The following is a 12,386-nucleotide window of genomic DNA, read 5'->3' as shown; positions in this document are numbered from 1 at the left end:
TAGCATTATTCACTTAAACCAATTAATTAAATTTTTTTCCTGTTGTGCATATTCACTGAAACTTTAGACTTTATAAGGTTATAAACCTTTTAAAGTCTATGGTTAAAAAATTTACATTTTTTATCACCAAAGCTTTAATTAATGCATACCCTATACCTTAGGGTGTCCCTCTCTCCCCTCGAAGTGAAATAGAATGAGCCCCTCTTGTCTTTTTAAAGAAAATCTTGAGCCCCAAAAAAGAAAGATTATGGAAGACATCATGAGCCCAAAAAAAGAAACATTATGGAGGACATCAACCTTTAAAAATAGAATGTAATGGAAGATAAAATAGATAAAAAGAAAGCAAAAATAGAAAGCATGTGGAGCCAACTCCATTTCCATTTTTGACCTCACAAAAAACCTTAATAAACATAACAAAATTTTGGTAAGGTTACTAATTAACGTTTTGGGTGCATATATATATATATATATATATATATATATATATATAGTACAGCTGAGGAAGCGATTGAGCGCAAGCAGCATATACCTAGGTATGTCGAAACGGGCACGATGATGTCTTGTAAGCAATTTTACTTTGGTTCGTGTCCTCTTCCTCGAGGCAACAGCCTTTCCTCTTACTGCTGTTTCTCCCTACGGTACGTCGCGCTGGTCTCCTGCTCTCCTGCTCGTGCAAACGTGATCGAGCCCGAGCTCGCATCTTCCTCTCCTTCCTCTGCGCGAGAACGCAGGAAGCAGAGGAACGAGCGAAGAGAGCAGCTAAAAGCCGACAAGAGTTCATGGAGGGAGGTGGTGGAAGAAAGAGTGATGGAGAAGAAGAAAGCTGCTCCCAAGGGATTGAAGTACGAGCTAGATATGAGCCGCCTCAAAGCCAAAGGCATGCAGTGGTGGATGGTGCTCGTAGCGAGCAGATCAGAGGTCGAAATGGCTGAATCTATCTCCTTAGCACTCTCCGAGAATTTTCCCGACAGTAATTTTGAGGTATAAGATGCTCTCTCTGCTTCTGTGTGCACTCCCACGGACAATACCTTTTTAACCACAACACGACGGGCCTCTAGAGGATGAGATCCTAATCATTCTTGTGAGCTTAGCTTTCACAGATAGCCTGCACCTGTTCAGTATGAGGGGGACCAAAAACTAAACAAACCCATCTTTGCTTAGGTAGTGTAATATAGGCATGCAGCAAGGCTGCAAAAAAGCATACAGTTCTTCATCCCCCTCTTGTGTGCTTTTTTACTAGCACCTTTGAGCATTGGAAGATGCAACCTCTACTGATACAATGATCATAGTTGATTCAAGTAGATGACTAAGGCAGCTCTAAAATTATAGGGTCACGTGATGAAGAGGCAATCTTGCTCTCAAAGGACAAAGAAAGATGACCTGGATCTCCTCACTACCCATTGTACATATAGGGCCCTTGTATTATGCAGGCCAATTTTTTTATTTGGTACTTTTTTGTGTTTATGTTTATGTTCTTAAGTTTACGCACAGAACTTTTGTAACACTTTTTGGTCTCATAGACCCATTGTGCCTTTAGAAGACGCTAATAAATCTTGGGTTGACGGTTGACCACAGCAGGGGAGTTGACGTGCATTGCAACCTGCACACGAGAGAGAGAGAGAGAGAGAGAGAGAGAGAGAGAGAGAGTGCTTAGATTCTAGATGCCCCCGAGCCTCGAGGTCTGGATCCTTGGCCAACTAGTTCCATATTAAAGATATATTCCAACTCCATAGAGTAGCACCTCTGTGTGGTGTGGACATTGCCTCCATGTATACTATATTAGAGGAAGATGACATTTGTATTGTAGCATTAGTTTCACTAGCCTCATATATAGTACGTAGGTGTGTTTTTGTTTTTGTTTTTTTCTTTTTTCTAGTTTGAGATCCTGCCACTCAGTAAGTGCAACCACTCTCCAATCTTGATCTCTAGGGGAGATTGTGAGAGTCCTTTTTGCACGCCCATTGGTGGTAGATGTTTTTGGGGAGCACCAGGTTGGGAGGGCCTGTGTTCATGTCCCGACCTGTTTTTTCTTTGGTACTTTTTGTTTCCATGTTTATATTCTTTAGTTTACACATGGAACTTTTGTAACACTTTTTGGTCTCATAGGCCTATAGGATCTTTAGTAGACATTAATAAATCTTTCTTTCTTCTCTCTCTCTCTCTCTCTCTCTCTCTCTCTCTCTCTCTCTCTCGTGGTGATGTATGGGACTTCTTTCTGGGGCCAGATCTAGGGGAGGATTGGAGTAGAGTGCATGTTATGATGCTTTCATGCATGAACTCCTAGGAGTTAGCCTTGAGTGCCCCATGCTATTACATTGGCTAAGTTCGGATTAGCGCCTGCAGTTTATCGACTCCATGTTCTAGACCATCACACCCCACATATACAAGCCTATATAGATACATGGCCAGTCCCTTCTCCACACAGTTCATTAGTCTTCACTATGAGTTTACTCCGGAGCTCTATTAGCATAAGGCCTCTGTCGTAGTAGTTCCAGATCAGCCATGGGAGCATACGGGTGTAGGGATTTGCCATCTATTGTATCACTTTAGTAATACAATATTCTTCTCTATCTCTATTATTATGCAATTTGAGTTTTAAAGTTTTGTGCTGCAACATTCGTTGCGGAAGCGTGTTCTGTCATGTGCATCTCTTAATCCCGATTCTCATAGACATGTATATTCTCATTAGCAAATATATGAGAAAATTTAGGGGCAGATTTAGAGCGGTTTTGTAGCCCTACAAGCTCTCAGAAGTGTGATATGCAGCGGAAGTCTTTGTATTGGTTGATCCTGTCACACAATATGCTCACACCGTCTTCTGTATCCTAAGTTTCGTGAGTTTAGCAATCCATTTCATTACTTCAAACTTTAAAGAGATGAGAGAGAGAGATATGAGAATTGTACAACAGATTGGGTCCCGAATTACCCACTGAAGGGCCCCCTATCCCGATAATGAGATAGTATTTGCTTTATTACTTTAGAGAGAATGACTTTGGACTGTAGATAAGCCAAACGCAAGATCTCGGAGGATCGGAGAGTGGCTGATCTGTACACTGTTGTAGAAACACCTCGATGACTTGATCTTGAGCCTATACACTCTTCCCAAGGGCATGAGGAAGGGCTGCACACCTGAGGCTCAAAGAAGAAGAAGGTGGACTATTCTACACTATGTTAGAATGCTGAAAACACTTATGAATGCTGTGTTACCTTCACCAGATGACTGTTGCATGTGTGGATGATGCACAGAAGGCTGGACACTGATGCAATCAGCAGATTCAGGGCTGGAAACTGCTGTAGACTGAATCTTCAGGGCTGGAATCTGCTGTGGACAGAAACGCTGAAGTGTAGAGAGGGCTGAGGACTGAAATGCATGAGAAACAGGGGCTGCTGGGCTGCTGCTGTACGGCTGGAACAGAAACGCAGATGGATTGCTGTACGGCTGTGCAAAAACGCAGGCTGCAAACTGCTGAATCTGGCGTTGAACTGAGGATGAATAGTATGCTGAATCTGGGCCTGAACTGAGGCTGAATCAGGGCTGAATGCAAGCACCTAGGGTTGGCTGAAGCTATGGATCTCAAGGGGCTGGAGAAGAAAGCTTATGGGCACTAGGGCTGGATTAGTCTTGGGCTGAAAGCAAGAAGGAGGAGAGCTCTTAGCACAATGAAGACTGAATGAGGAAAAGAGGCTCTAGGCAAGCCTATTTATACTAACTAGAGGTTGGTCATTTAACAAAGTTAATATTTATAAATGCCCAATAATGCAAATAATGCTAAATAAATACTAATAAATATGGAAAAAATACCAGATAAATCCCAGTAAATTTCCTAAGGCTTTGGGGATGTTCTAAATGATGCACAGGCATATGTATGCATATTATGCAAGATGCAGAGTGCTTTCTGATGCAAACCCTAAGGCTTCTACTGACTCTACATGTATGAATGATTCTCTCCAAGTGGGTTAAGGGACTTGACTGACTGACTGACCCGCTAAGGCTGAGGAATGACCTACGTAGCTCGTGCCTGACTTATCCTGGACTGAGGATGTACAATGGGGTCACGGCGTGCGACAAATATCATCCTATTGGGTTCTAAAACTGTACAACTGCTGCACTTCTGATGATGAGCCATCTTGTCACCATGCACTGAGTGTAGAGTGCATGTGACATTCCCTCCTGATGATTAGCTTGGCGGCAGGTTCATGGCTTCCAAGTAGTCCGCCAATAACTGGGGGTACTCCTGGAAGAACTCCTCGTCGAGCCATACGGCTTCGTGGGTGCCTCGATCTTGGAACTTCGTATAGAACTGACGAATTTGTCGACCAGAACCATGCTTCCATCAATGAAGAAGGATCTGTTCAGGCTCAATAACTTCTGTCTCGTCTACCACGTCTGGCTGCTGTTCATCTGAAACATCAAACACTTCTGGACCAACATATAGTTTTAGCCAAGAAACATGGAAAACATCATGCATTGTCCAACTGGCAGGCAACTTTAACTTCATTGAGACATCACTTATCTTCTTAACTACTGGAAAAGGGCCAAAACTACGGAATGAAAGCTTGGGACAACGTTTGCCCACTTGTTTCAATCTCTGCTTCATGATACGCAAATAGACCCAATCCCCTTCCTTGAAGTGGACATCTCGTCTAGACTTATTTGCCTGTCTGCTATATGCTTCCTGAGCTTTGGTCAAGCGGTCCTTGACTGACTCAATAATCTCGGAAAATGCTTCCGTGGTTTTATTAGCCTCTAAAGATGGAGACACCATTCTCGTCAAAAGAGAAGAAAAACGGCGACCAAAGGCTGCTTCATATGGAGTCCGTCCGACACTGGATGAATGCGTGTCGTTTAAGATAGCTTGGACCAATGGAAGATAGTGCTCCCATTTGGACTGCTGGTCATGATAGTATGACTTGAGGACATCAAAGGCCAATTGATTATAAATTTCTGTCTGGCCATCTGTCTGGGGATGGAATGCACTAGACAACTGCAACTTAGTTCCAAAGTTTTCAAATAATGCCCTCCAGAAATGCGAGGTAAACTTGGAATCTCTATCTGATGTTATGGTGCTAGGCAAACCACAAATTGGATACCAATGTTTGAGAAACAGACGAGCTACGTCCTCGGCTGTGGCCGTATGCTTGCATGGGATGAGCATGCAGAACTTACTAAAGCGATCCGCAATGGTAAAACACTGAGTGTTACGGGATCCAGTGGATGCTGGTAGAGGCCCTACAAAGTCCATAGATATGTCGATGAAAGCTCCGTCGGGGATAGGCAAAGGTTGAAGTAAACCTGCCTTCTTTGTATGGGGAACCTTGACTTTTTGACAAATCTTACAGGCTTGTACATGTGCATAGACATCACGCCTCATCTTTGGCCAATAAAAGGACCGTTCTAATTTCTCGAGGGTACTGTTGATACCCCTATGTCCTCCAACTAAGGAGTCATGGGCATCGTGGAGAAGAGCGGAACGCTTTTCCCGAGTAACACAGAGACGGTTCTTGTAGAACAACCAACCGTTCTGTACTGAATAGTGGCCAGGCTCAGAAGTGAGGGCCAAACTATACTGAGTACCAAACTCAGGGGAGTCGACATATTGGTCTTTCATACTATCCAAGTCCTTCCTCGTGATTTCGAGAATGGTAGCTTCTTGGACTGCCTGGATGCTGGACTTTCGACTGAGAGCATCTGCTACTGGGTTATGCTTACCAGGGATGTATTCAATCATACCTCCAAACTGTTGGAAGATCTGACTCCACCTGGCCTGTCGATCACTCCACTGGGCACTTGGCATAGTCTGAAGCCACTTAAGTGCTTGGTGGTCTGTTTTCACTGTGAAAGCTTGTCCATAAAGAAAAGGCTTCCAATGTTTGAGCGCTGTGATCACACCCAAAAGCTCTTTGTCATATACCGAATAATTCTTTTCGGCGACATCCAACTTTCTGCTATAATATGCCACGGGTCTATTGTCCTGCTGGAGGACTGCACCTATGGCTACATTGCTGGCATCGGTGATGACCTCGAAAGGTTCGTCCCATGATGCTAACTTTAATAGAGGTGCTTCTGAGGCAGCTTTCTGGAGTGCACGGAATGCATCAAGTGCCTTACCTGTAACTGAGACTTTTTGCTTGCGAGTCTTCACCCCCTTGAGCAAGTCGGTAAGAGGTGCTGCAAGGTTGGAAAACTGATGGACATGGGTACTATAGGCTTGACAAAGACCTACGAATGAACGGATTTCTTGGGCGGTCTTAGGAATGTCCCACTCTAAGATCTCCTGAACCTTTGATGGGTCCAGTCTAATCCCAGTCTATAGGCTTGACAAAGACCTACGAATGAACGGATTTCTTGGGCGGTCTTAGGAATGTCCCACTCTAAGATCTCCTGAACCTTTGATGGGTCCAGTCTAAGATCTCCTGAACCTTTGATGGGTCCAGTCTAATCCCATCGGAACCGATGATATAGCCCAAATACTGAACTTCCTTAACACCAAAGATAGACTTTTTGGCATTTATGTAGAGCTGATTATCTCGCAAAAGTTGCAAGACTTTCTCCACATCTTTCTCATGCTGCTCCGCAGTGGCTGAGAAGACTAGTATGTCATCAAGGAATATGAAAACACACTTCCCAATGTGGACTGCGAAAATCCTAGACATCATCTTATTGAACGTTGCGGGTGCATTTGTAAGCCCAAAAGGCATGACTACGAACTTGTAGTGACCACGCTCTGTCCGGAAAGCTGTTTTTGGAATGTCAGCTTCAAAAATGCGGACCTGATGGTAACCACTCTTGAGGTCGATCTTAGTGAAAAACTTAGCACCGTCTAAACGCTCCAAAATGTACTCTATCCTGGGCATAGGAAACTTATTCTTGATAGTGAGTTTGTTTAATGCCCTGTAGTCTACACAAAGGCGTGCAGACTTGTCCTTCTTTTGGACAAATAGGATAGGTGCAGCAAATGGGGAGGAAGAAGGCCGAATGAATCCGGCTCGGAGAAACTCAGATAACTGCTTTTCTAACTCGCCCTCTAAAGTCTTGGAAAGACGATAGGGAAACCTGCTAGGAGGATCTGATCCAGGGACCAAATCAATGTGATGGTCCTCAAGGCGAGAGGGTGGGAGACTGGGTGGGAGATCATCCCGAAGCATAATGTCCTGGTGTCTGGATAGGAGGTTTGCTAACTGAGGGACTGAAGATGTAATGGATGCTACTAATGAGGGAGGGGTTGTTTGAGCACGAACATAAAGGAGTGCTCCTTCTGCTCCCTTGCGGATAGCTCGTCGGGCCTGGAGATGTGAAATCAATGGGATGCCAAGAATGCTTCTATCCCCCCGAATCATGACAGGCTCAGGAAAACCTTTACAAATAGTAAAAGTGTCCTGCCCCCAATTGGGAATAGGTTCATACTGACGGAACCACTGAATTCCTAAGATCATGTCACACCCTAACAGAGGGGAGACGATGAAATCTCGTTGAAATGAGGCCTTCTGAACTTCAAAGGCAAACTGCTGTGCCTTTTGGGAAATGTGGGTGTGCGAAGACCAGGTGTAAACCCGTCCACATCCAGATGATATGGGACTAATGTGCAGTTCAATTTATTAGCCAACTGGGGAGAGATGGCGTCTTCAGAACTGCCCATATCGAAAAGGACTACAAACTGTCGGCCCTGGGCAGAGCCATAAGCTCGGATAAGGCTCTTCTGAGCAGCATCGCTCTCACCCTCCTGCTTAGCATCAAATACCACGGATGGCATAGGATGCATGGAAGGTAAAAGTTGAACTGCATTTGAGGTAGTAGGCGGGGCTGGAGGAGCTGGGGAGGCTGTGGCCACTGTGGCAGAAGGAGCTTTGGCAGCTTGTGCCGCTTGCCATTTGTGGCAATCCTTCTTACCATGCCCTATAACATGACAGAAAAAACATCTATTTTCTGACTGGTACTTCCTTTGCTCCTCTGGAGGAAGATAACCTCCAGTAATGCCTGCTTTAGCCTTTTCATCAAGGGTTTTCTTAGGTTCTTTATCCTTCTTACCCCCTGAACTGGAGCTATTACTGTTGTCCTTCTTAGCATCTTTAGAAGATGCGTTACCTTTCCCTGTCTGTGCAGCTGATTGGTGCTGCTGGGGTTTGGTACTAGACTGAGATGTGTGCTTGGGCTTGCCTTCGTTGAGCTTCATTTCTTCATTCTGAGCGAGAGTCAGTGCCCGGTCATATGTACTTGGTTCAAAGTTACGAACTGTGAACCGAATGTTGGAGTCGAATCCACGAATGAATTGCTCCATCTTGGCCTGCTCAGATAACCCTAACTGCTGTGCTAAAGTAATAACCTTACCGGAAAACTGAAGCACTGGGGATCCGTTCTGTCTGAGTCCATAGAACTCGTCTTTCAGACCGGTCATGTATTGGGGCGGGAGAAATCTGGTCTTCAGGTCATGGACAAAGATGTCCCAGTCAAAGGCTGTGACACCTGTGGCCTGGTCAGTATGAATACTAGACCAATGCTGCCACCAAGTGACTGCCTCACCAGTGAGATGGGGAGCCGCTAAGTGGACTTTGTCTTGTGGGTCTGTGATCTTAGCTAATGGAAAATGAGCATTAAACTGATGAATAAATTGATTAACTGAAGAATGATCACACTTACCATCATACTTGCTGAAGTTCGGTTGACTGCGAATGATGGTGGTTGATGTTGGTGCGGGATGTTGGCCTACTCCCTCCACCAAAACCTCACCTTGATGGAGAGTAATGATGGTTGGAAAGAAGAGTTACGGCGTGAGTATGAGACTACGCAGAGTTGTTGAAGACGGGAAGATGAAGAATGATACAAAAGGGAACAAGAATGCCAAGCCGAGTACGAACAAATCATGGTCAAGTACAGGCAACAACTCATAGAAGAGGACCATCGGCAACACGAGAAAAAAGCACATCAAGTAAAGCTTCAAGAAGAGGTGCGTCAAGGCTAGCTTCTGCTCAAGCAAAGTTGGGCAAAGTTCATGGCAGCATCAACAAGGGCCAAGGAGGAATCACCTAGGGTTGTGAAGCAGCCCATAACCAAGAGCGTTGATGCAATGAAAAGAGAGCTTCTAAGATGAGTCCTCAGGAGACGTGATCACAGAAAGAGGTGTTTCTGAGGAGGTGCCATTACTTGGGATCCACGTGCCAGAGTTGAAACCAGAACGAGAAGGTGGATCTTTTTAAATCCTTTTTAGAGGAGAATGAGGTCAACCGATAGTTTTCAAGGAGGTGGATCTCTCCAAATCCTATTTGGAGGAGGATGAGGTCGTCCCACAGTTTCAAAGAAGCTTCCAAAAAATATTTCTGAATCCTGTGAGGTGGAGGAAGCGACTACATGTGATTCAGAAAACCAAGAGACTGAGCCAGAGAACTTGAAGACCAAGTTAGAGAGGTTGGGGATTGAGCCAATGGATATGAAGTGCAATCTTCAATCGAATTGGAATAAAATCGGAGCAAAGGTGCATGGATTACCCTAGTGCTCCAAGCGTAGCAGGAGGGGATGTCATGTGCATCCGCTAATTTGGATGCTCATAGACATGTATATTCTCATTAGCAAATATACGGGCAAATTTAGGGCCAGATTTAGAGCGGATTTTGCAGTCCTACATGCTCTCGGAAGTGCCCAAGACATAGCCCAATGGTTGGGACACCTTTTGGGCATAGTTTGGACACACAATATGACTTTTTGGACAATGTTTTGTAGGAAAAATAAGCAAAACCGACTTGATTACGAATTCATAACTATGAATAGGATCATTAGGTATTCATTAGAATCATCATTCAAAGATTAAGAGGATCCATTTGTCAAAGTCTGCAGGGTAGCAAGGACACAATGGTGGATCAGTAGGAGCTTCTCTTGTCCGATTGGAAGTAGAGGGTTGCAAGGATCTTTGGTATGCATCGTGAAGCCGTGAATTAGCAAGATCATTGTATATATAGCATGTTTTGGCAATATACAATAGATTAGGTCCATCTCTCCTTCTCTAAGCAAAGAAGATTAATGCTAATCCTATGTTCAGCAAAGACACATAAGAGAAGGAGAGAGAGATCTAATCTACTGTATATTGCCAAAACATGCTATATATTCAATGATCTTGTTGATTCACAGCTTCGTGTAAATGATCTTGCTGATTCATACCTTCATGATGCATACCAAAGATCCTTGCAGCCCTCTACTTGCGATCGAACAAGAGAAGCTCTTGCTAATCCACCACTGTCTTGCTGCCTTATAGACTCTGACAAATGGATCCTCATGAACTTTGAATGATGATTCTAATGAATGCCTAATGATCCTCTTTATAGGGAAAAGGTATGAATTCGTAATCAAGTCGGTTTTGCCTATTTTTCCCACAAAACATTGTCCAAAAATTCATATTTTGTGTTCTGCAGTTTTTTGGGCACCTACATTAGCCTCACCACAGTCTTTGTCACCACCAATATCAGATTCTCTTGCAGTGATAATAGTTGTTGGTTTTGGCCGTTTACATTAGCCTCACCATAGCCTTTATCGCCGCCTACATCAGTAGCCTTACTTCAGGCTGACATTAGTCTTATATTAGGCTCTTTTTAGCGCTTTCATCAGGGTCACTCCAGCCTTGTTATTTGCGTTTTATGGGACAACAGCTCTCTTTGCTTATTCGGAGTCTCACATAGAATCCTTGTACTACATCACCATTGCATGTTGTGTGTTTTACTATGATCTTTCATATATTTGGTCCTTTGGTCTCTTTTGTCCTCACATGGTATCAGAGCGATTGTGAGCAAAGGGATCGAAGACCTAGAAAGTACACACCGTCTACCCTCGATTCCGGAGGATCAGCTTTTCATACCAGATACTGACTCCCCTTATTCCGATATAGATCACAGAGAGGATGGAACTCCTCATTCACTGGAGAGTCGTGTTCGAGGTCTTTCATTGGGAGACCACGAGCCTACTTTTACCCACTCACCCTCTTCACCCTTGGCGTATGGTTTTTCTTCTCTGAGCTTATCAGCCACCACTTCCAGAGGAGGATACATGCCCACAGCCAGTGTGCTAGTATTGGACCCAGGTATTCAACCTCAACTGGAGAGCTCTGCTTCTCATTCTAGCCGACAAACTGGACTTCAGTACGGGACTCTTTCTCAGGAAGGACACGTACCTCCTCGATCGTTCGGAGATCCATCATCTTCCCTATCGGTGATCGCGTCAGGTTCGTATGTGCCTATTAGTACGTATGTTCCTAACTCTGCATGGGTATCTTCTTCTGTGGCACAGGTTCAACAAATGTTACCATCAACTACCCTCGATCGCTAGCATTTTGTGAACCCTAATAGAGGAGGGTCTAGGAGTATAGCTCACTCTCCGACTTTTGGTGTTCAAGGAGGTGACACTGTTTTCTCCTCTGGTTTACTTTCTGTTCCAACTCCTAATGTGTTATGGAATACTGTCCAAATTCAAACTTAAAACCCTCCCTCCCAACCCATACCTCTTCCTACTAGTGCTGGCATGTAGTCATCACTGCCTGCACCTCTTTTGGGTCCTGCGTATGGTTTCTACCCGTCCCAGTTATCTTTTAACACGACTTCCTCTGGCACTGCGGTCCCACCCAGCATTCCAGGGTATCAGGTGGTTTACCAACCCATCTCTGGCACTGGTGTTATTCCCAATTATGTGCCCTCTTCAGGTTTCGCACCTCAACCTAGTATTCGTCCTATGCTTAGTACCCAAAACTTGCTTCCATCTTACGAAGCACCCTCCACAGGTCCTTCATCCATGCCTGGTCTTGGACTGTTAGGTTTCTCTCCTCAACACTTACACTCTGGATATGGACACCAGCCTTCTTGGACTCCCCCACAATCTTCCTTTCATGTTTCTATGTCCAGAAATGCTTTCACAGAAAAGACTCGTTTTAACGGGTCTAATTATACAACCTGGGCTAATCTTATGGAACAAGTGTTCACATCCCAAGGCTCCTAGAACCTAGTAAAGGGCCTCGAACCAAAACCCCACCCTTCTCTAGTACTTCCCGAAGTCATCAGCCATTGGGAGGCTAGAAATGCCACTGCTATAGTGGAGCTCATGCAAGGCCTTGTGCTCGAGTTCCATTCACAACTCCAGCAGTTCTCCTATGTCTCTGACAGATGGGCACACCTCGTAGAGAGTGATGCCGCACGTAATCGTACGCGTCGCATTGATCTTGAGCATCAAATTCAAATTTTCTCTATCAAAGAAGGGGATGACCTGACAGTTAAAAGTGGCTGAATATCGGCGCCTTAACGTCTCCCAGGAAGATCAGGTTATCACTCTTCTAAACAAGTTGCCTCCTAGCTTCTTTACTTTTGTCACACAGACCATTAGTTTAGAGCCTATGCCTAACCTGTATGAGCGTGAATGC

The 12,386-nt window shown here is 44.6% G+C and overlaps 1 protein-coding gene across 1 annotated transcript in view; it reads left to right on the top strand.

Moving 5' to 3' along the window:
- Window positions 1–504: 504 nt before the first annotated feature.
- Window positions 505–12,386, top strand: part of PTAC13 (plastid transcriptionally active 13) — a 40,122-nt gene continuing 28,240 nt past the window's right edge. Inside the window, exon 1 of the mRNA XM_086776484.1 lies at window positions 505–981. Within this exon, the coding sequence (XP_086632610.1) occupies window positions 553–981 (429 nt within the window). The 5' untranslated portion in view covers window positions 505–552. The remainder of the gene's footprint in view (window positions 982–12,386) is intronic.

This window comes from Cibotium barometz, chromosome 37 (assembly GCF_041138505.1).
Source record: "Cibotium barometz isolate CiBa-2024 chromosome 37, ASM4113850v1, whole genome shotgun sequence".
NCBI lineage: Eukaryota > Viridiplantae > Streptophyta > Polypodiopsida > Cyatheales > Cibotiaceae > Cibotium > Cibotium barometz.
The sequence above is the reverse complement of the archived record's forward strand: the minus strand, read 5'-3'. Positions and strand labels throughout refer to the sequence as shown.